This window comes from Mauremys reevesii, linkage group 2 (genome assembly GCF_016161935.1).
Source record: "Mauremys reevesii isolate NIE-2019 linkage group 2, ASM1616193v1, whole genome shotgun sequence".
NCBI lineage: Eukaryota > Metazoa > Chordata > Testudines > Geoemydidae > Mauremys > Mauremys reevesii.
Genome location: NC_052624.1, coordinates 150,583,849 through 150,605,979, shown reverse-complemented (window position 1 = coordinate 150,605,979; position 22,131 = coordinate 150,583,849). Strand labels below are relative to the sequence as shown.

General features: G+C 44.3%; 2 protein-coding genes across 2 annotated transcripts in view; one reads left to right on the top strand and one right to left on the bottom strand.

Annotated features, from left to right (window-relative positions):
- Positions 1-5,374: 5,374 nt before the first annotated feature.
- Positions 5,375-9,817, bottom strand: PCNA (proliferating cell nuclear antigen). The gene is made up of 6 exons (XM_039528119.1): positions 9,512-9,817; positions 8,893-8,990; positions 8,405-8,472; positions 6,978-7,172; positions 6,370-6,493; positions 5,375-6,226 (listed from the first exon to the last, which is right to left on the bottom strand). The coding sequence occupies exons 1-6, from the start codon at positions 9,730-9,732 to the stop codon at positions 6,144-6,146; spliced, it is 789 nt and encodes a 262-aa protein (XP_039384053.1). The 5' UTR covers positions 9,733-9,817; the 3' UTR covers positions 5,375-6,143.
- Positions 9,818-12,244: 2,427 nt separating this feature from the next.
- Positions 12,245-22,131, top strand: part of CDS2 (CDP-diacylglycerol synthase 2) — a 46,746-nt gene continuing 36,859 nt past the window's right edge. Inside the window, exon 1 of the mRNA XM_039524713.1 lies at positions 12,245-12,589. Coding sequence (XP_039380647.1) covers positions 12,260-12,589 — 330 coding nt within the window. The 5' untranslated portion in view covers positions 12,245-12,259. The remainder of the gene's footprint in view (positions 12,590-22,131) is intronic.

The window sequence follows — 22,131 nt, the reverse complement described above, 5'->3', positions numbered from 1 at the left end:
CTAAAAAAAAAAAAAACACCAGCACTTGATTGGTAGCTGAAAGTGGAAGCTGATTGGACAGGTTGTGCTGCGTGCCAGCTGCTAGGACTCTGTGTAATATGTGTCACACGAATAGGACAAGCTGGGGCTTCTCTGCTGAATACAGAACTGTCCTGTGTGGGTTGGTGAGTGAGGGGTATCTCAGTAGAGATATTTCCAGACAGTTTTTTCGTCAAGCATCTTGGTCTTACAATTAAGGATTCTGCAGTGTCCTTTCATGAGGCATTTATAAATATCTCATTCATTTTTTGAATGGAGATCTTACTCACAATTTGTGTCTCAAGATTGTAAAATCCCAGATATGCTGCCTGCAGAAGCTTTCAAAATTGGTCAATAAATTCAAAGGGCCACTCTTAGTTATTTACAAAGTGTATCAAATAACTTGCATTGATACAGCACTTTTCAACCCAAAGGGTTGTACATACATGATACAGGTTTGTACAACACATAGACCCCCCACACACCAAAAAAAATTGAAGCGGTCAAAATCATGAGCTGCTTTTTATAAATAAGAAACGTGGGGACCTTTCTATTTGCCATCTGGCGTTTCAGCTTTTAGGGTTCACACATTCCAAATTTTATCCCCAGCAAGAGCAAGAAGCTTACTTAAACAAACAGACAAACCAACCACCACTAGGGCTTCTAGGTGCTAGTGATACAAACAATAATAATAAAAGGGCTAGATCCAGAGATTCCTTCAACCATCCCAAATCACAGATATGTTTAGGATGAGGCACAATAGCTGTATAACTACACAGCATGACTTCACACATTTAACACAGGAACTGCAGTGTCACCAGCACCTGTAACTTTATTGCAAGTTTTGTGTTTTTCTGAAGCATTGGGAGTTGTACAATTGTGTGTGTGTGTGTGTGTGTCGGGGGCGGGGGAGTGGGTGTTTGTTTTTTAAAGTAAGCTAGCTCTTGGTGGAGATAAATGTTGGATTGGGGAGGGAGTGGGGGAGGTTTAGGTTGGATATTAGGAAACACTATTTCACTAGGAGGGTGGTGAAGCACTGGAATGGGTTACCTAGGGAGGTGGTGGAATCTCCTTCCTTAGAGGTTTTTAAGGTCATGCTTGACAAAGCCCTGGCTGGGATGATTTAGTTGGGGTTGTTCCTGCTTTGAGCAGAGGGTTGAACTAGATGACCTCCTGAGGTCCTTTCCAACCCTGATATTCTATGATTCTATGAATGTATGACCCCTAAAAGCTGAAATGCCAGATGGCAAATAAAAAAATCCCAACATTTATTATTTATAAAAAGCAGCTCATGATTTTGAGCGTCTCATCATTTTGGGGGGACTGACTCATAACTTTTCAATGCTTAGTGGTGGCCATAAGGGAAGCGAACATACCCGACTGAAACAAGACAAAACATAATGACTCAGGTTGATATTTGGCTAGGATACTAAGGTTAACGCTCTTGCTAAAAATAGCAGTTGTGCCTGAGATAGTCACCTATTTTCTGCTCTATTAAACTACCAAGGGGTTTGACTAAAATGTTCCTATGATGATTGTCTTATTATTTCTCTCACTAATGCTCCTTTCATTAACTGGAAAGGGGAAAAATATCACAAAGTTCAACCAGCCTCAGCTGCATGGCTGGGGGTTGCGCCAGAGAGGGAAGCTCAAGTCTACAACCGCTAGCCCTGCTTCACATACACTGATGAAACGTGATTAAAGATTACCACCATGGAAGTGTAGACCCATTCCTGCACTTGACAGTCCTCCAAAGCTGATCTCAGCTCCATAGTCCAACATCACATTTCTGAATCTCCTTGCACCTCTGTGCAGTGAGAGCAGCTGACTGGGCATTTAAAACAGACCTGAAAAGGTGCTATAACAGGAGAAAAAGAGGGGCACTGACATTGGATTCTTTACTGACTTGGTACTTAGACCAGTTTCAGCTTTTGGCTCTGACAACGACAAGCATTCATGCAGTACCACTTGACCCAAGGTCTCTAAACCATGTCTAACAATCGACTGACAATATAACATGTGGAAGAGACTAGCAACTCCACAAAGGGATGCCAACAGCAGCCAGGAGTCGCTCATGCAAGGTGGAGACATGCACCTTCAGATTAAAAGACTGCAAAGGGGTGTTTCTCTAGTGCAATGTTTTTCGAACGTGGCCATCGTGGCTGCATGCAGCCACCAGGGGCTTTTTGTCCAGCCATGACAGCCGCTTGGGCGGTGATGGGAAGGGGGGCAAAGCATCGGCACCTTCCCGTCCCTCCCTGTCACTCCTAGATGTACCACCACCCTGCACCAGCTCTGGAGACCGGTGGGGCACAATGCTGCAGGAGCAAGGTGAATTCTTAACCCACCTAGGGGAGGGGAAAGGGGGGATGGGAAGGCTTGAGCATCAGCCCTGGGGTGGTTGGGTGGGACTTCAGGAGCCTGGCTGTGGGGCTTCAGGTGCCAACCCCTGGCTCTGGCTGCGCAGCGGCAGGTGCTGAACTCCAGCTCTGGCCATGTGGCTCTGGCCCCCACCTCCAGCCGCTCAGTGGTGGGCACTGTTCCCCAGCTCTGGTCATGGGCTCCAGCAGCAGGAGCCAGCCCTGGATGCTGACCTCTGGCCGTGACAGGTGTTGACCATCAGCTCCAGCCACGTGGCTCCAGGACCCAGGGCTGACCCCTAGTCCCAGCTACATGGCAGTGGGCACTGATCCCTAGAAGTGGAAGCTGGCCCCACGTGCCAATCCCTGGCTCTAGCTGTGGAGCAGTGAGGCCAGCTCTGGCTGCATGGCAGCAGGCACTGACCCATGGCCATGCAGGCCCAGTCCCCAACTCTGGGCTCTAGCCACACAGTGGCATGTACTGGCCCTGGGTGCTGACCCCTGGCTCTGGCTGCATGGCAGTGGGGCTCACCCCAACTATCATCTCAGGTTCCCACTGCCTTCCCCATCCCCGATCGCCCCTGCTGCCCCCTCATCCAGGCCTTATTTTGTCCTGGGGCTTACTGAGAAAAGTGATATTAACAAACATGCAAGTATCTCTTTTCACAGCATTACTTTTATTATGGAGTCTGCCAAAAACAACCAAAAAAACCCCAACCAACCAACCCCCCCCCCCCTACATAAATTACGATTTGGATGTGTGTATGTGCATATTTCTTTCTCCTAGTTATTACAGGAAAATGTCAGAGTTGGTGGCCACACTCTGAGACCACCAAAAAAAATTTGTTGCGAACCCCTGTGGGTGGCAGAATATGCAAGTTGGTGACCAACTAGTAAGATTATCAGACCCTGTGTGACATGGAACTGTCGTCCCCCTCTGCCAGGCTGTTTGGTTGAGCACAGGAAGTACTCTCAATGCTTAGAGAGGAATTTAATCAATTAAAGAAACAGGTTTACAGGTCTTGAAAAGTCCTCTCTTATGTTCCTACAGGGATATGGACTGACAGCAGCTCTGCATGGGAATTTCTGCAGAAATATCCTCAAACCAGTTGTAGTTTGAGCAGGGGCAGCTCTAGCAATTTTGCCGCCCCAAGCACGGCGGCACGCCGCGGGGGGCGCTCTGTCGGTCGCCTGTCCCGTGGCTCTGGTGGACCTCCTGCAGACGTGCCAGCGGAGGGTCCGCTGGTCCCGCAGCTCCGGTAGACCTCCCGCAGGCATGCCTGCAGATGCTCCACCGAAGCCGTGGGACCAGCAGACCTTCTGCAGGCACACCTGCAGGAGGTCCACCAGAGCCGCCTTCCGCCCTCCCGGCAGAGCACCCCCCGCAGCATGCTGCCCTAAGGATGCGCTTGGCGTGCTGGGGCCTGGAGCCGCCCCTGAGTTTGAGGTAGCAAAGTACAGTAGTGTTGATTTTAGCCTACTGCTGCCACCTTGTGACTCTCTCCTGCTACATCATTCTTTCAAGAGGTAGCTAGTTCAGTCATTTTGTAACTAACACAACTGAAGATGTTTGGAGGTTTCACACAGCTTCCAGCTAAGTTTGACTACTGTACACAAGCATGCTTTGAGCATATCATGGTAACTGAATTATATTTAGAACAGTGGCTAACAGACCAAAAAACACCTGTTCGAATGTTCATGAATATATGACCCCCTCCATACCCATTAAAAGTTCTTGCCAAATTTCTCTAGGGATGGGCCTGTGGGGTAGTTTAACTCACAATAATGCTTAACTCTTTAGCATCCTAGCTCCCAAAGCACTTTACATTGTAAAGTGCTAACCCAGGGGCCTACGCATGCCAAAGGAGCTGATTTTCAGTAGAACTCACACTGCCCAGGTCCTGGTGGCTCTGCATTTTAAATGAAGCTTCTTAAACATTTTAAAAAACCTTATTTACTTTACATACAATACTTTAGTTATATAGATTTATAGAGACCTTGTAAAAATGTTAAAATGTATTACTGGCATGTGAAACCTTAAATTAGAGTGAATAATGCCTGCGCTAACCTAATACTCTCTTGCAGCTGGGAAAATGGTTGGTCACAGTAAGGGAATTAATTCCTCCTGACAGTTCTCTGTCAATACAGGGTACGTAGCTAGTAATACACTAGACCTACTGAGAATTTGAGTAATACTTTTAATTTAAATGGTGTCTGAAATAGGTTAATCCAGTTTATTGTAAATTTTAAAAAAAAGCACTACACACCAATAATACATCTTTGTAACAAGCTGAAGGAGAATGGGAAGTTACTTGTATGCTAATGTCTAACTCAAAATGGCATTACTGCAATCCTTTTGTTAAGGGACATTTTGAAATCCGTAGTAAAATTAAATTGCTAGGCTGTGTTTGTTTTGTATACAAGTTTCCACTAAACTCTTTTTGAACTTGTCATTGGTTCTAACACCACTATTTCATGAACGTTTAGATAATTAAACAGAGCTGCAACTAGAAAATTTCAAGTTTCTGAACATGGACAAGTCTGGAAATTAAAAGTGCACTAGTTTAAATAGCAGCAAAGAGTCCTGTGGCACCTTATAGACTAACAAATGTTTTGGAGCATGAGCTCCACCCACTTCATTAGATGCATACCCATTCCACGAAAGCTCATGCTCCAAAATGTCTGTTAATCTATAAGGTGCCACAGGACTCTCTGCTGCTTTTACAGATCCAGACTAACACAGCTACCCCTCTCATCTTAGTTTAATAGCATGTTTAATTACTTTACTGCCACTCATGTAAACTTTAAGGAATCAACTTAATCAAAATTGATGTAAACTGTCTTAAATCAATATGATCATAGCTATGCAAAGTTGCCTTAGTTTACACAAACTGCTTCCACATCTGTGGTTATACTGCAATGTGTGTGAATGAGATCACTGTACTCAGACCTCCCTTTTACATCAACAACCTGGTGCAAAAATAAGAAGATTCCACATACAAGTTGTGAAAGTGACATTGGTCACATCCACTTATGTCACTTATCTTCCACTTACAGCCAAAGGAGGAATGTTTAGTTTCAACTGCAAAGTGAAATTAGCTAGACAACAGTATTTATAGTTTGGTGTTAGTCATGTAATTGCCAACCAAAAAGCTCCAGTCATAAAAAGTTGGAAAGCTGCGGGTATTTTATTACATATAATGTGTAAGTGCCTCCTGCAGTCTACATTTTTTATTTTAAACCAAAATAGATGTTGGCAGTACTTTCAGACTGTTAAGTGTATTCATAGTTATGTAGGATAAAGAACATTATTCAAAAATTTTATTACCATTTTCACATTTCAATTATTTTACAGTTCCCCTTCTGAAAAAGACATTGTAAAAGCTGAATTATGTTTACATTAGTCATTTAGGAAGCCATTAGTAACCTCACTCCACTGAGGTTTCACAAAGAGCCCTACCAAGATTCTTTTATTGTAACTTACTGTTTCATAGTGCACCCTTTACCACTAGCAACTTCCAAAGGGAGTAAAAGCTTGTTCTAAAAACAGCATCTAAAAAAAGAATGTAACTAGACACATGGTCTAGAACAGCAAAGATACAAATGTTTTTTCAAAGTAGGTACAAAACAAAGTAAGTTGAAAAATATTTACAGAAAATATCTACAAACATGAACAGCATTATTTGAGGCTTCCGACTGGACACTTTCTTCATCCTCAGAAAAGCAGTTTTCATCTCCCAAGACTCAGAGGCTCTTCTCTGCATTTTAAGAACCATCCTGCTGATCCTCAATCTTTGGGGCAAGATAATATTTTAAGTGTCCCATATCCGCAATCTTGTACTCCACAACTGAGGGAGAAAAAAGCAAGTCAGTTCCTCAGATCACTTCCAACAAAGTGCCATTTATGCCTGTATTGAGACTTTACAATGCAGCTTAGAAGTAGTGTAACTATACAACCTTGTTTTGAAGAACTGAAAGCAGCATTACTTACCTAATGGAACATCTGCAGACATACTAAGTGTAACTGTAGGTGACAGTGGTGTGGCTTTGGTAAAAAAATTCAAGTACCTCAAAGCAAAAGTGAGCTGGACTGGCTCATTCATCTCTATTGTAACCTAACAGGAAGAAATCAAGAACAATCATGAATTAAGACTACAATGCTCTCTTAAAAGCAAGGACAATCAGAGCCCCATTAAGTATTTGTCATTTTTGCACTCTTGTTCTTGAACAGAGATTTCATGTCCTAATAGCCCATAAATGTAGCACAGCACAAGGAGGAACTTCTGGGCACTTAACTATTCATTGCAGCCCCACTGACAGCAACTGTCTACCCCAACAGAGCAGATGCCAGCTGAAACACTAGTAATGTTTTCCTCACCCACCTCCCATTTTCCTGATATCCATGTATTACTCAGCCCTGTATTAGGAGACAGGAAAGACCCCAAATTTTGTAGCTTGTCAGTTTTCTAAACTGAGCCAGGTAGACTGGACTTTTGAGCCAATATATTCCACAAATGTTTCAGAAAGTTGCACCTGCCCCAACACTAGTGACTCAAGTCCCAATATTTTGGAAAATTTGCAGAACACCATCAAACTTACAGCTTCTTCCTCTTTATCCACATTACTGGTCTGTGACAGCTTGATGTTTCCATTTCCCAGCTCTCCATTAGCAGAAAATTTTACACCATCTTTTGCACAAGAGATGACAACAGCATCTCCAATATGGCTGAGATCTCTGCAGATCCGTGCAAATTCACCAGAAGGCATTTTCACTACACAGCTGTATTCTTGTTCCTGTGAGAGGACATGCAATGATCAAATGATCTCTCTCCTGCCATCCATCTCCATCCTCTGACAACAGAGGCTAGGGGACACCATTCTTACCCATCCTGGCTAATATTTATTTATGGAGAAGAAGAACTTCCTTTTATTTGTTTTAAACCTGCTGCCTATAATTTCTTATCCACTTTCTCAACATCACTCATGATTTTATATACCTCTATCATCCCCCCCTTCTCTTCTTTTTCAAAACTGAAAAGTCCTAGCCTCTTTAATCTTTCCTCATATGGGACCTTCTCTACCCCCCCCCATTTTAGTTTTTTTTTCTTTCTTCTTTCTTTTCTAGTAGAATATCGGGCAATAATATATTCTCAGTCTTATTCTCTATCCCCCTTTTTATGATTTCCTAATCCTGTTTGCAGATCATTTATGAATAAATTGAATAGGATTGGTCCTAGACTGACCCTTTGGGAACACACCACTAGTTACCCTCTCTCTCTGAGAATTTTTTTTATTATTTCTTTGTGTTCCTCCCCTGTCCTTAACTCAATCTCAATCCATGAAAGGACCTTTTTTATCCCATGACAGCTTAATTTAATTTACGTAGTGAGGACCTTGTCAAAGGCTTTCTGGAAATCTAAGTACACTATGTCACGGATCCCCCCCCCCCCCCTTGTGTTTTTTGTGTTTGTTTCTCTCTAGAATAATAGAATAGAGATTTCCCTTTTTTTACAAACCATGTGTGAAACTATTTTGCTTTTTTTTTTTTTTTTCTATGTGTCTTTTTATTTTCTTTTTTTTTTTTCAACTAATTTAATTTGCCGACGTTAGACTTACCTGCTTATTGTCTGTGATCACCCTAGGATTTTTTCTTTTACCCTTTTTACATTAATTAACTTCACCAGTCATTGGGCGTTTCGATTGATACGGAGGAAGCGACAACAGATATAGTTTCTAACAGTACCTGAACAAACTTTTGTACTCTGTCACTTATTAGCTGGTGTGTGTCATACTGCAGATTTAAGCCAAATATACCACTCACAGAAACAAGTCTAAGACTTCTGCTGAAATTTAATGAGAGCTTTGTTGGGAAACAGTCTGCCTTGAAATAAAGTTTAGGTTTATTACATTTCCTACCAGGAAGCTAGTTACAAAACATTTTATGATAGCTAAACATTCAAGTTATTGGCTTATTTGTAAAACCCAATAATCTAATTTAGGTCAGTAGTGGAGACAAAATTACTTACAGGAATTCCAAGTTGTTCCACATCTAAATCCATTAGTTTCATTTCATAATCAGAGACCTTCTCCTGATCTAAAAACAATCAGAGAAGATATATTTGACCAGAACTGTTCTAACACATTATTAAAGCTAGGGTGGTTAAGTTCTGTCCCATAACATTTCCTCAGCATAATCTTAATTTGATTAAAAAAATTCACAAAATACTTTAAGTTTTTTCTTGGTGTCAACTTTGCAACTATCCCCAATGCCACAGTTATTCTTTACATAAATATCCACTGAAGTCTACTCAAAGTATAAAGCTTAAAAAAGTTAAATAGTGACTGATGGTTCAAAGATATGCATGTCTTTCTGGAACAGCAAAGCAAGCCAAGGCACTGATTAGCTGTTCTGAAATGCAGAATTACAACATTTCACTCCCAATTCTGCTTCATAACTGAATTAAAGAATAATTTGCATCTTAATATTAAAATAATTTGGAATCAAGATATTTACTTGGTGCCTCAAATACTAGTGCCAGTGTATCTGCATTGTCCTCTGCTCTGAGGGTGATTATGTCTTCATTGCCAGCACACTTCAGTATTTTGGACATACTAGAAAAAACAAGAGCATTGATTACTAGGTCAGTTATACTGCACCGAAGTGATATTTGCAAGCAATCTGGGGGGCTGCTTCACACGTCAATTTCATGCCGCTGACTCCAGCGTATAAACGTCAACATCAGCGCCTGCGACAGTGACTGAGACACTCACAGGGCCGAGGGACAGCTCTGGGTGCTGCTCAACTTGCCTCCCGACCCTGACGCCCCGGGCCAATACAGGGCGCAACGTGGTGACGGGATCCGGGCGGACGCCTTCGCTCCAGCGCGCCCTGGCCAGGCCAGGCCCCTCGGGCCCCCAGGCCCCTCCCCCACGTGCAGCTTTCCCGCCAGCGCGCCGGGGCATTGTGCGACTGGCGCCGAAATGACGTCAGCTCCGCCAGAGGCCAGCGCGCGCTAGACACCCTCTCCCGCCCCCCTCCCGGAGAACTTCGCTCTCGCGCGCCAGCCAGTCACCCCCCCCCCCCCGGCCCCCGTGGCTGAGGGAACGGAGCCTCCTCCCCGCGGCCCCGCTACCTGGCCAGGTTGACCCCCATGGCGATGTTGCGGTCGCAGCGGTAGGTGTCGAAGCCCTCGGAGCGCAGCGTGAGCTGCACCAGCGAGACGTGCGAGGAGTCCATGCTCTGCAGGCTGATGCCGCCCGAGCCCAGGTCCCAGCAGGCCTCGGTGATCAGGTCCTTGAGCGCCTCCAGCACCCGCTTCAGCACCGAGCCCTGCACCAGCCGCGCCTCGAACATCCTGTCAGCGGGGGAGAGGCCACGAAACCCAGCGCCGCGCTGCCCCGCGCAAAGAGACCCTCTCAACTGACTCCACTGCGCGCCAAACGGCGGCTCTTATAACGCCTCTGGCCTGGCCCCGCCCACACGTCGCGCTACACCAATCATGCACAGGTCGGCGCCGGAAGCCGCGCCTACAAGCCGCTTGCTCACCAATTAGCATCCCCGTAATACCGGTAGACCCGCCCCTTTGTGAGCACACCCGCTAATTGTGGAAGCGTCAGAAATCCCGCCCACATGACTGTGCTCGGCCAGTCACTAGGTAGATAACATTGCCCTCAGCTTGCCTATCACCTAACGCGTAACAATAGGAGCCACGCCCACCATTTACTGTACGACGACCAATCAACACATGGCTCTCGTTGTCCATACGTACCTGCCAATCGCCGTTCTTCTCAGCATTGGCGCCCGCCATAGTGCCGTCAGCTCCTCCCAGCTTCTCTTCTGCTGCCTCATGCGGACCCGGCTCCCTCTGTCTAATAGGGCCTTGGGGCCCCAGTGGTCGGGGGGAGTTGAGAAGAGGGTGGGGGCTGCTCGATGGAATGCGGGGGCCCCGAAGATTCCGTGGCAATTGTTGGATGGAATGTTGGGGCCCCATAAACTTCCATGGGAGGGGCTAGATGGAATGTTGGGGCCCCAAATGTTCCACAGCAGTAGCTGGGTGGAATGTGGGGGCCTTGAATTTCCCATGGCATTTGGGGGGTCGCTTCTGGGTGGAACATTTAGGAGCCTGTAGGCCTTGGAGCCGCTGAAAGGAATGGAGCAGGGGGTGCTGCTGGGTGGAACATCGGGACTGTAGGGTCTGCTGCAAATGTGGGGGGGCTGCCGAATGGAATGTTGGGGCCCCGATGGTTCCGGGGCAGTTGTGCACCCATGCACCCCTCTTTGCATAGGGGCTGATAAGTGGAAGCTTGGGACCCCAGGTGGTTTGGCGGAAATGAATGGGAAAGCAGGGTTTGCACTAGCAGGCTGGTATGTTAGAGCTGGAATGCAGGGTGGAATGCTGGAGTCCTGAAGGTTTTGTGGCAGTGCGGAGTTGTGATGAGCAGAAGGCCCCATGGCAGTTCTGGGCTGCTAGATGGGATGGATTGGTCAGGCTGTTGAGTTTGCCAACTTGCATTGATTGTGGTGGTTTTTGTGGTGATGTAATCAATTTGTAGCCTCCCAGGAACTTTCTGGTTTTCATGATGCTGCACTCTGTGGTCACTCAAAATATCACTGAGCTCAGAGCCACTTCCTACAAAAGCATAAGCCCCCCTGAGTTAAACATTGTTCCTTACTTGCAACCAGTTAAAGGCCTGTAACATACAACCTAGCCTCACCAGTAGAGACCCTTGATACACAGGTTAGTAACTGCATTACAATGTCAGTATCAGCAACAGCTCCAATGTACCATCACCTGCCACTTGTCTTTGAAATTGCAAAACCTTTAACATTTTCCAAGTTCTAAAACTCCAGAGTCCTCATTCCCCACCAATCTGTTGTTCATTGGCTGCTGAACAACTCAGGTTATTTTACCTCTATTCGGCACTGGTGCAACCATTGCTGGAATACTGTGTCCAGTTCTGGTGTCCACGGTTCAAGAAGGATGTTGAAAAACTGGAAAGCATTCAGAGAAAAGCCATGAGAATGATTACAGGATTAGAAAACATGCCTTATAGTGTTTGACTCAGAGCCCAATCTATTTAACAATAAAGGAGTGACTTGATTGCAATCTATACGTCCTTACATGGGGAACAAATATTTGATAATGGGTTCTTAGTTCTAGTAGAGAAATGTCTAACAAGATCCAATGGCTGGAAGTTGAAGCTAGACAAATTCAGACTGGAAATAAGGTGTACATTTTAAACAGTGAGCGCAATTAACCATTGGAAACATTTACCAAGGGTAGTGGTGGAGTCTCCATCACTGACAATTTTTAAATCAAGGTTGGATGTTTTTCTGAAAGATCTGCTGTAGGAATTATTGTGGAGAAGGTTTCTGGCATGTGCTATACAGGAAGCCAGACTTGATGATCACACTGGTCCCTTCTGACCTGGGACTCTCTTTGTCCTCACACCCCAAACACTGGCCTTTGTGTTTCTCTGCAGGGTCCAGCCCTGCCTGAGCACATACACTCAGTGCCATGTAGTTTATGCAGGCTAGGATGCACCTGTAACCCCAGCCCCCTGTCTGTTCTGCATGGAATTAGTGACTGGGGGAAGTGCAGCGGCACTGGAACAATTTGTATACCGGGGAGCATGAGAAGCAAATTGTAAACCCTGTTACGTGATGGAAACCACTTCAAGCCAAGTGGGTGCTGCAACACCCCTATTCCAGCAGCTCTGCACCGCACCACCGCCTGCCTGCCCCACCCACCCTTCCCATGGCTCCATTGGTCTCGTCTGGTGTGGGCATCCCATGGGTTACTGCACCATGTACGCCACCATGCACTACGTACACCAATCATGGCGGCCTCGGCAGGAGAGCTGCCCACATCCGGGTACACATGGGCGGGGCGCACGCGAGAGAGGGCTTCCACATTGAGAATGAGGCTGGCGGAGAAAGATGGGTGGCCACGCCCACCTTTCCGCTCCTGCGGCTGCTATTGGCTCGACCCCTCTCCCCCCCCTTTTCCGGCCCCCCTCCCCATGGAAGCCCGGGGGCGCTCGCGCTGCTGCCGCCTGGTCTCGCGCTGCAGCGCTCGGAGCTGTTGCACCGGGAGCATCTGCGGGTGCGGACAGCGGAGCGCAAGGCGCCGCGGCCTCGGGCCAAGATGAGTGAGCTGAGGCAGAGGCTCGGCCGGGAGCCCGACGGGGCCCAGGAACCCGAGGAGAAGGTAACGGGGCGGGGCTAGAGCTGCACAGAGGCAAGGCACCCAGTGCTTTGGGCTGGTGCTTGCAAAGGGGCCGGGGTGGGGGGATGCAGCGGCGGTGGGGTGCGGAAGATGGTCGGGGGAGCTGCAGTTGGGGTGCAAAGGAGACGCTGCTCACGAGTGGGCTGCAGAAGAGTGTAATGAGCTACGCAGGGGATGGGTCTTACAGAGAGGGGTGCAAAGGTTGGGGAGGTATAAGGAATTAGGGGTGCAATGTAGTGATGTATGCTTCATCGGCTTCGGGGGCCGTGCGAGGCTGGGGTGTAGGATGCGCGTGGGTTGCACTGTTGATGGGATAATCAGCATGAACCGGAACAAAGATATTTCCAGCCCTCCCTGAGGAATTGGGGTTACAGCGGATGGTTGGCCTGATGGCAGTTCCATCCCCTTGCAAGAGCTGTGTGGGCTACATGTGTTTTGGTATAAACAGAAGCTTTTTGGTTCTGGTCTCCCACCAGAGCCGTAGGCTTATTTGTCACCTTTTTAAAAGGTGCTAGGAGCCATGTGTACCTGGCAGGCAGACAAAATCTCTCAAAACAAGAAGCAGGAGTGCACTAGGCTGTATGGTGTCTATAATCTGTTACAGCACACATCTCAGTACCAAGAGAACTTACCATTTATTTGTAACCCAGAGCTGGGCTTTGAGAGCTTTGAAAGTAAGTCCTGAGTAAACAAGACCTATCTGTGGTTCTTTTTTCTATACATTTATAGACATATCTACTTTTCCTGATAGGCATATTGGTCCTTTTTTGGAGTGCAACTGGTTTCTGTTCCAGGAGGTCTGATTATTATAGTAATGTGGATATTATATTCTTTATATACTGCCCCAAGTGTACACAGCATTTTACAGATCTACCCAAAACAACAAAGTCCCTGGGTGGAGGAGCTCACAATGTAGCTATAATATGCCACCCCTGAGGAAAAAAAGGTATGGTCTGTTGGATTACACAGAATTTATGATTTCAGCAACCTAATGAGAACATTTAAAGTGCTAAGAATTGTAATACACTGTTTTTGTTATTTCTCAAACAAGAACACATCTAGATGTTTTAAGGGGGAAAACTCACCATCAAGTTGTCTTGTAAAGTAACTCTGAAAAGGGTTGTGCTATCAAGATAAAAATCATATTTAAAAGTACATCTTTGTCCTTGCAATTAATCGTGTTAGGGACATTGAAAATGAGAACTGAAAAATTGTATTTACTCTTTACTTTCTCATGTTATTAGGTTAATTTTTGCATCTTGCTCAGCCTAGAGGTCAGTTTCCTTTTGGCTCCTGTTCCTTATGGCAGTGTTACTGAGCTTGTCCTTCCTACACTGCAGTGGAATGTTTGAACTACTTAAAATAAAGAAGCTTAAATTATGACATTTCTATGTTTAAGTAAACATAGAGGAGTATGTAAAATCCTTTCTTCTTTTGACAGCTTGCATTTCTACAATTGCAGCAATGTTCCTCTGATACCTCACATGAGTTTTAATATATATCTTTGGTTCTAATTACCTGTACCATTCTTGCATAATTATAGAGCTGAAACTTAAAGGAGAAAATGACCCTTTATTGAATGGGGTTGCTAAAAACTTGCCTTGATTTAGGTCCAAGGTGCTGACTACCTACTAGCTTATATGAAGTTGTATCCTCTCAAAAATTACTGACTTCCATTTGTTCAGTGGTAATAACATTTTCATTTTCTATATTAAACAAAAGAGGATTAACCCCTCATCAGCTAGGTAATTGCATTTGTTTCCGTTGCAATTTATTTTGCAGCAAGGGAATTTATAGAACTCTCATACAAAGGTTTGGAAGGATTAGTTTTTTATTGGTAAATGTTGATAAACATCAATTTCAACATACACACAAACTGATTTGAAAAATATTGTAATCAATCTTTATCAAAATGTACAGCTAGGCCAAGTAAGAATGCTGCTTGAGAACTTATTACAGTTTGATTTAAGGATCTTTACTGTGTATTTATTGACATGTGATGACTGTTTGTGATTTAACTGTTACAAAGCTTTAATGAATCTAAGTATGTATTCTTGTTAAATAAGTGTCTGATTTCCCCCAGCTATTGCCTGACTCCCCCACAATTTTCCCAAACTGTGAAAATTTCAATAGGTAAAAATACAAAAGCCTTAAACCCCATAATTTTGCACAACTGTAAAAATGTAAATCAGTAAAAATAGAAAAAGGCTTAAAATAAACTGATTCTCCACTGAAATCATTAAAGAATTCTGCCAAGCTCACTTATCCTGCAATACTTTCGTAGGAGTTGGAATGCTTCCTTGGAAGCTTGGAGACATTCGTATTGCTTAACTGAGATGAAAACATTCTCTGTCAGCCAAACAAACTGAGTTTGTCTTAGCTATGGGATATGTTCTTCTTTAAGAAGGTCAAAGGGCTGTTATAGTGTAATCTCTCTTGTTATCTACAGCTAACAAAGCTGTTTTTTCATACCATGAGTTTTCCAAAAGCGCTCCTCCAGTTATATGTGAGTGGATACCTTGAGATGCAATCCTCCCAATAGAAGTCTGGGAATTATGAGGCATCGCTCATCCCAAAATAACCCAAACCAGCAAACAAAATGCGAAAGACAAAGAATTACTGCAGCCACCTCTGATGTTAAAGGTGGCAGCTGTGCAACAATACACAGCAATTTAGGATGGGAAGCAAATAATATTTTGAAACTTAACAGGGAGAGAATGAAGTTGTCAGAATGTGATTACCTAAATTGGGTGCTTGGCAAGATTATCTCTAATGTATTTTCCAAGGCCTTGCTTATGCAATGAGGTCCCTGTGAGCAGACCTGTGCAGCAGACCTGTGCAGTAAGCTCCCTGAAAGACCCCGTGGGGTCTGACCTGGTAAAGCTGATTAAGAGCAGGGTTGTCTTCCTCATTGTTTTGGAAAGCGCCTGGTACACTTGACGCATGATCGCAATAGAAATAATAGCAACTGAGTGTAGCTTGTGTGGATGCTGTAATATATGTGCAGGTCTTTTTGTTGAACCCTGCGTATCATGTTTGAGCATGGTTATATGGAAGAGACTATGTTACCCATTTTCTGTTATATTTGTAGCCTTGCCAGTAATAATAATAATTCATCAGAGTTTGCTCTGTTTCACAGAAAAAAATTAGCTTTGAAAAGAATAGAAGCCCCGTATGATTCTTAAACCTTTTCTCTTTTTGCTAATTTTTTTAAGTTAAAGTTGTACATTATTAAAATGTAGCATTTCAGCATTTTTTCCCTACCTACATGGTGTTTTACACTTCAGTCTGCGTTGATAATGGAAACAAGAGTTAGTTTCACTTTCTGCTCCTGGTTCGCTGGCATAACACACTAGCTGTTATGTTTCTCTTTCCGTTGGTACAAGGGAATGTTTAAATGTGAAAGTTTTCACTGAAATGAAAACACATTCTGTGAAAACATTTCCCTGTGTATTAGATTTTGTAAGACTTTAGATTCTGGGTCTCAAAGATAGGGGATAGGATCCTTTTGATTCCCTCCAGATCATAGTGAAATGCAACAATTAGGGAAATTTACACTGATGTTAATTTTGCTGTACCTGCTGTATGGATAAATAGGAGCTCAATCCTGTTGACCATCTTTACCAACAAAGGATTTGATTAAAAAATAACTGTCAGTGGGTATTTGTTATTAGATGAATACGATGAAAGTTCTCAGCCCCTACAGTACAGTTCAAGGCTCTTGTTCTCCCTTGCTGTTTATAAACTCATTCTTTTATTTGCTATAAAATTGGATGTGGATGTCTTCTTAGTTGAAGTGAGGAAAGACTTTAATGTGAGTGAGATCAAAGCCTAGTGCCTGTTTTACAAGCATCCTGTTGAATCACATTTTTCTTCAACTGTAATTTTACATAAGTGCACCAAACAAATCTAACATTTTTTTTCTGTTGTACATGAGATCCAGGGATTTTTCAAGAGTCTCAGGGGCCAGTAATACATTCAGCTAGAATGTGTGAGAAGGGAGGAGGGCAAGACTGTGCCATTTAGAGGCATAGTCTTTAGGGCTGCACATCTTACTGATTCATGATTTACAGCTTTCTTTGTGGTTCACATCCTACATCTTGGTGGAAAAATACCATCCCCTTTTAACTATAGTGGCAGCTGCGGGACTGAATGGTAGAAGCACATTTCATAGAATATCAGGGTTGGAAGGGACCTCAGGAGATCATCTAGTCCAACCCCCGGCTCAAAGCAGGATCAATCCCCAGACTAATTTTTGCCCCAGATCCCTAAATGGCCCCCTGAAGGATTGAACTTACAACCCTGGGTTTAGCAGGCCAATGCTCAAACCACTGAGCTATCCCTCTCCCCTTTTAGCAGCTCTGCTGCGAGGCATACTTGCACAGTGGGTCATACAGATGAAATTTTCCATTGCAGTGTTCAGATACTTCTACTGAGCATGCACAAACCAATATCCTTTATTTCTAAAGGGATAGAGGAGGAGGTGTTAAAAATTAAATGCAGGAAACAGGGAGAAATGCATAGTGGATGGAGGAGCACCAGAACGGGAGGAGGCAGGGGGTCATGGCACCATCACTTTTAAAAATGGGAGGGCCTAGGCCACATTTTACTGGCTGTAAGGGTGAGGGAGTGGGGGACCTCAGGAGGAAGGGGGCGTGACCTCTGGAAGAAGGGGCAGGGCCATGGTTCAGGCACTGGTGTCTCCTCCCACTTTTAGGAAACTTCTGCCGCTCCTGGTCAGGATTCCTGGGTTCTATTCTTGGTGGGAGTGTGGTGACTTTTGGTGTTTAAGTGAGGTTTAAGTGTTGAATTCTTCATCATTGACCTTGTTGTTTAGCTATCTATATGCTTTATAAAACACCCATCAGAGTAGCATGTAGCGAGCCAACTCTAACTTGACTTCTTTGTGCCTCTGGTATCCACCTGTATAATGGGTATAGTACGTGTCTGCCTCACGAGGGTTTTGAGAATCTTCACTAATGAATGTGAAGTGATTTGAAAGTATCAGGAGCTATGTTGGTGCCACATGTTGTAACACTAAAGCAAAAGAAGGATAAAATTCCTTTAGCTCAGCTTTTGCATTGTGCTCTCTCTGCTTGGGTGCATATACACCCCCTCAGTTGGACAGGTGGGGGCATATGGCGAACAGAATAGAGAAGCTGAGACTGGCTGTGAGGGTAGGGGAGGAAAAATGTAACCTGAGACCCACACTCGAACACTTAAGCAATTCTGAACCCCCAGATTGTTCATTGAGGCGCCCCTGACTTTTATATAGATCACTAAAGGCTCACAAGTCTGAATTAGAGAGCTACGATTGCATCTAAAGGATCTGGTGATACCACAACTCGATACATCGCAAAATTGGTGCTTTTTTTGATACAGTCAAAAGCCCTGAAGGACTAGGGTTACTTCTCCTTATTCGGATTGTCCCTGTGTCTTCCCTTTTAAAATTCTTAAAGGGATTTAGAACTGATGAAAAATGCTGGTTTATTTGATCTCTGTAAGAGACTGACAGGCCCAGTTTACTTTCAAGATAGACGGCAGCAGCCGTGTCTCAGCCCTGACCGGAGAGGTCATTTTGGTCTCGATTGCTCACTTAATACTTGGCTTCTCTGAAACTGCCAACAGAGGTGCCAGTTAGTCTTTTACAATGGTGCTGTTTATTGTGATGACATTCTGCAACTAGGAATTGGTCTGAGACCACTCTAATATAGTTCATGATGGTTGGCCATTAGATGGTAGCAACTTTTACCACTGCTAATCTGGCCTCGAGCTGGGGAAAGTGTCACTAACTGATCCTGGTTCCGTCAGTTGCTACGTACCAAGAAGGATTTGTTCTTGCAAGGTGCTGAGTACATCGCCGTCAATGGGAGTTGAGGGCATTCAGCACCTTGGCAAGCTGAAAATATATATGAAACGCTCCTCTTCACTGCCTGCTTCTTTCCAGGTTCATATCGATGCTGGAGTGGCTTTGATCACTGGCGGAATCCAGTAACTTAAGGATCTGGTCCCAGAATCCTTCAGTGACAATATTTTGTGTGAGTGAAATGCATAGCGAGGTGCTTGACTTCTGCTAACCCGTTCGTTGTTATAGACATAAAACTGCACTGAGCTTTCCCACATAACAAAGGCCAGGCATGACACAGCAAGAACTCAAATGCTGAATCCAGTATTTTCTGTTGGTAGAAAATCTCAAATAGGGATAGTGAGGGGGAGACAGACACGCTGGTTTGTTCATAGAATCTTCTTGATGGGGATGTTGCCAGTGCTACCTTCATGCTAATAAGTGGCAACTTATTTCTTTCTGTCTGGCTCAGTGTTTCATTTTCTAAGCCTGCAGCACCAGATCAGCTGTGTTCTCCAGGCAGATGACTGACCTGTTCTGCTGAACTCTTGCTGTCGCAGAGCTTATGTTTATTCCCTATGTATAATCAGGCCATTCTAGCCCATTGTGATGGAGACTGTGGCAGTTCAGCTTGCCAAGGTGCTGAATGCCCTCAACTCCCGTTGACTGCAGTGTTCTCAGCCCCTTTCAAGAATAAACCCTTAGTATGCTGTCCCTTGTTCTATTTCTGAAGCATATGGTTATGACAAGACAGATGAAGCTGAGATGGAGGGGAGGTTCTTTCATGGTAGCAGAAGACTAGCAACCAGAGCTCTGCATTTCTGTTTCCTACTCTGCCACCCTCTGTACCCTTCTTAAATCTACGTATTAATTACCTGGTCTGTAAACAGCATATACCTACCTCAGGCATATTGTAAGGCTTAACGGACTTGCATAAGGGATGAACTTGGCTTTGGGAAGAGAGTAGAGCTTCTTGGATGAAAGGTGCTAGACACAGTGAGTGCAGGTGATAACAGGAGATCAAGGAAACCAGTCCATGTACATACACTGTGATTTGCCCGCCAGTTGCATCTCCTGGTTTAGGGATGCAAGGAAAAGATTGGCTGCTTAATTCTTTAACATGACACAGTTACTGGAATTTTGAGTGGAAACTTCAGTGCTTGCTATCGTTTGCCCCAAAGATCCAGTCTAGTGTAATAAGTGTCCGTATCACTCTGTCAGCTGCCTCACTTGTAATATTCTCTTCAACTTTTCTTTAGCTACATTAAAATTTCCGAAGTGCATGAAAGATGGTGAAGATCAATGGATTTCTCTTTAGAGATGAGTTATACATCAGTGAGTAGGTCTGTAAAGGTAGCAATGACTTCCTGAAACTGACAACACGAGATCAATAGGTTTTGCACAATGTTCTTATTAGCAATTTAACTAGATCAGTGAGAGCTTTCTTATATTAGGACTTGGAAAATATTTGCCCGTGGAAAATAAAGGGTGATAGTTTCTGTATTTTATGGCAAAAAGAGCTTTCCAGACGTGAACAGCATATAGAATGTTGAATTATGGCTTTTTTTTTTTTTTTGGTCCGCAAAGGGATCCAGAGCCATCCTGCTGCTTATAACTTCCCCAGTCAGCAACAGATTTAAATGGCTATTCAGAAACTTGTAGGAAGCAGGGATGCTGTCAGCATTGCTATTCTACTTTGCTGCTGTTTGGAGCCTCTGCAGCACTGGAACTGTTGACTTTGGACTCTGCGGGTAGTTCCTCAACACTCTTTGACATCTGCCTTGAGCTGGTCACCTTAGCTTTTTGGTTAGGAGAGATCTGATTTCCCCCCCCCCGCGACCCCCTTGCTTACCTTCTCCAGCCCTATCTAGCTCTTATGTCTGGAGATTTGAGGCCAAGCTCCACACTTCCTTCTCCTTAATCTCTTGTGAATTGCATGAAAGGAAAAAAGGCAAAGGAGGGCAGGGAGAGAACAAGGCTGTTCCTAATGGAAGACCAAGCGCTAGGCCTGGCAGTGGAGTGAGATGATCTGGAGGAGTACATGGTTGGCTGATGCTAGATGATCCTACGGGGCAAAGACAAGAAAGAAGGCCTAGAATGAGACAGTTGCTTTAAGTGGGATCCACTTCAGTGAAGGGACTGGCATTGTACCATTGGTGGCTCTGGTGTGAATTGAACGGCTTGCCCCTTGGTGAGGGCACTGGACGGGAAGATGCCGTACAATAACTTCAGGAGCAGAAGTATCAGGGTTTGTTCCTTGTGTGGCTGCTGGAAGTTATTTGCAATGACCGGTAGAGTTTTGGGTGGGGGGTTAGTGACAAAGCTTTGGACACGCTGGAAACAATAGTCAAAGGTCTTTAAGATAGCAGGTAGCTCAGAGGTTATTGCACACATGTTACTGATAAGATAGTAAGAGCAAGATTTAAAAAAAATCTCCCCTGTGGTTTGGCTTAGCTGGTGTTTGGCTAAATTTCATGTTTTAACTGTATTCTGTCCTGGAAATGACCACTCTTAAGGTTTTTAGGGATCTTTTGAAACAAGAGAATAATTTAATCTTATAACAGTGATTCCTTACATGCAGATGCACATATCATTATTGACTCATGTGGACAAGACTGTTTCCCCATAACACAGCTGATTATATATCATCCTTTCAGATTTGTCCTTTCCTAGAACTCCTCAAAAAGACTCCCCATCCCTTCTGTGATGCTGCACCCCCATATTCTTCATAGTGATATTATTACATAGCATAATTAAGATGTATTTTATGCAAGATGGGTATGTAAGGTGTCATTGGAAAAGGTATGATTTGCTGAATATGATTATCCTATTTGTATGCATGTATCATTTTTGTATCTGAAGTTCTGAATATTGACTGTGTCTATTTCACATGTAGTCACACCTGGGCGATGCCCACTGGGGAAGATGCTTCCAGTCTAAGGAGCTGGCTGGGAAGGACCTATTCATGGTAATGGGCCATTAGAAAGAACAATAGGCCTTAGGAGAAGCTTATCCCACACTGGGTGAACCTTCCTGGGAACACTCCAGACAGCCTATAAGCAATGGCTGCTATGACAATACAAGGACATGTGATCAGGCCACATGACTCTGGACTCCATCTTGGGATGTCAGTATTTTTCCACAAACCGGTCTAAGAGCCAAGTTTTAAAACAAAGGGTTCCCGCCATAGGCTAAAGCTAGATAAGGCAGGGAGTGACATTGTCTGTTGTATGAAGACCTGAGAAATCCAAGCTGTAAAGCTTAATGCAGCTTGTACCTTAAGAATCTGGAAGTCTGCCTGTACCATCAATAAGGGTGAGAATCTGCTAATTCATGTCCAATCTATCTAGTATATGCTCAGTTTGCATTTTTGTTTATTTGCTAGGTAATCTGCTTTGATCTGTTTGCTATCCCTTACAATCACTTAAAATCTATGTTTTGTAGTTAATAAACTTGTTTTTGCTTTATCTAAACCGGTGCGTGTGAGTGAAATGGATGTGAAATTGTAGCTGAAGGAGCAAAGGCTGTTGCGTATTCCTCTCCGCATTGAGGGGGAGACAAACTGGACAATAAATTCATACTCATTGGGGTTTGGACCAGGGCAGGACGGTACCCCTCTGGGGTCCCAGGCTGGGAAGCTGGTGGTAATTTTGGCTGTAGCCCCTCTATTGTTGGTTCA

Coding starts and splice junctions, on each gene's coding strand:
- PCNA (XM_039528119.1), bottom strand. CDS start 9,732: ATGTTCGAGGCGCGGCTGGTGCAGGGCTCGGTGCTGAAGCGGGTGCTG. Junction 6,494..6,977: donor TGGATAAAGAGGAAGAAGCT/GTAAGTTTGATG, acceptor TCTTCCTGTTAG/GTTACAATAGAGATGAATGA. Junction 6,227..6,369: donor GTCTGCAGATGTTCCATTAG/GTAAGTAATGCT, acceptor TTTCTCCCTCAG/TTGTGGAGTACAAGATTGCG.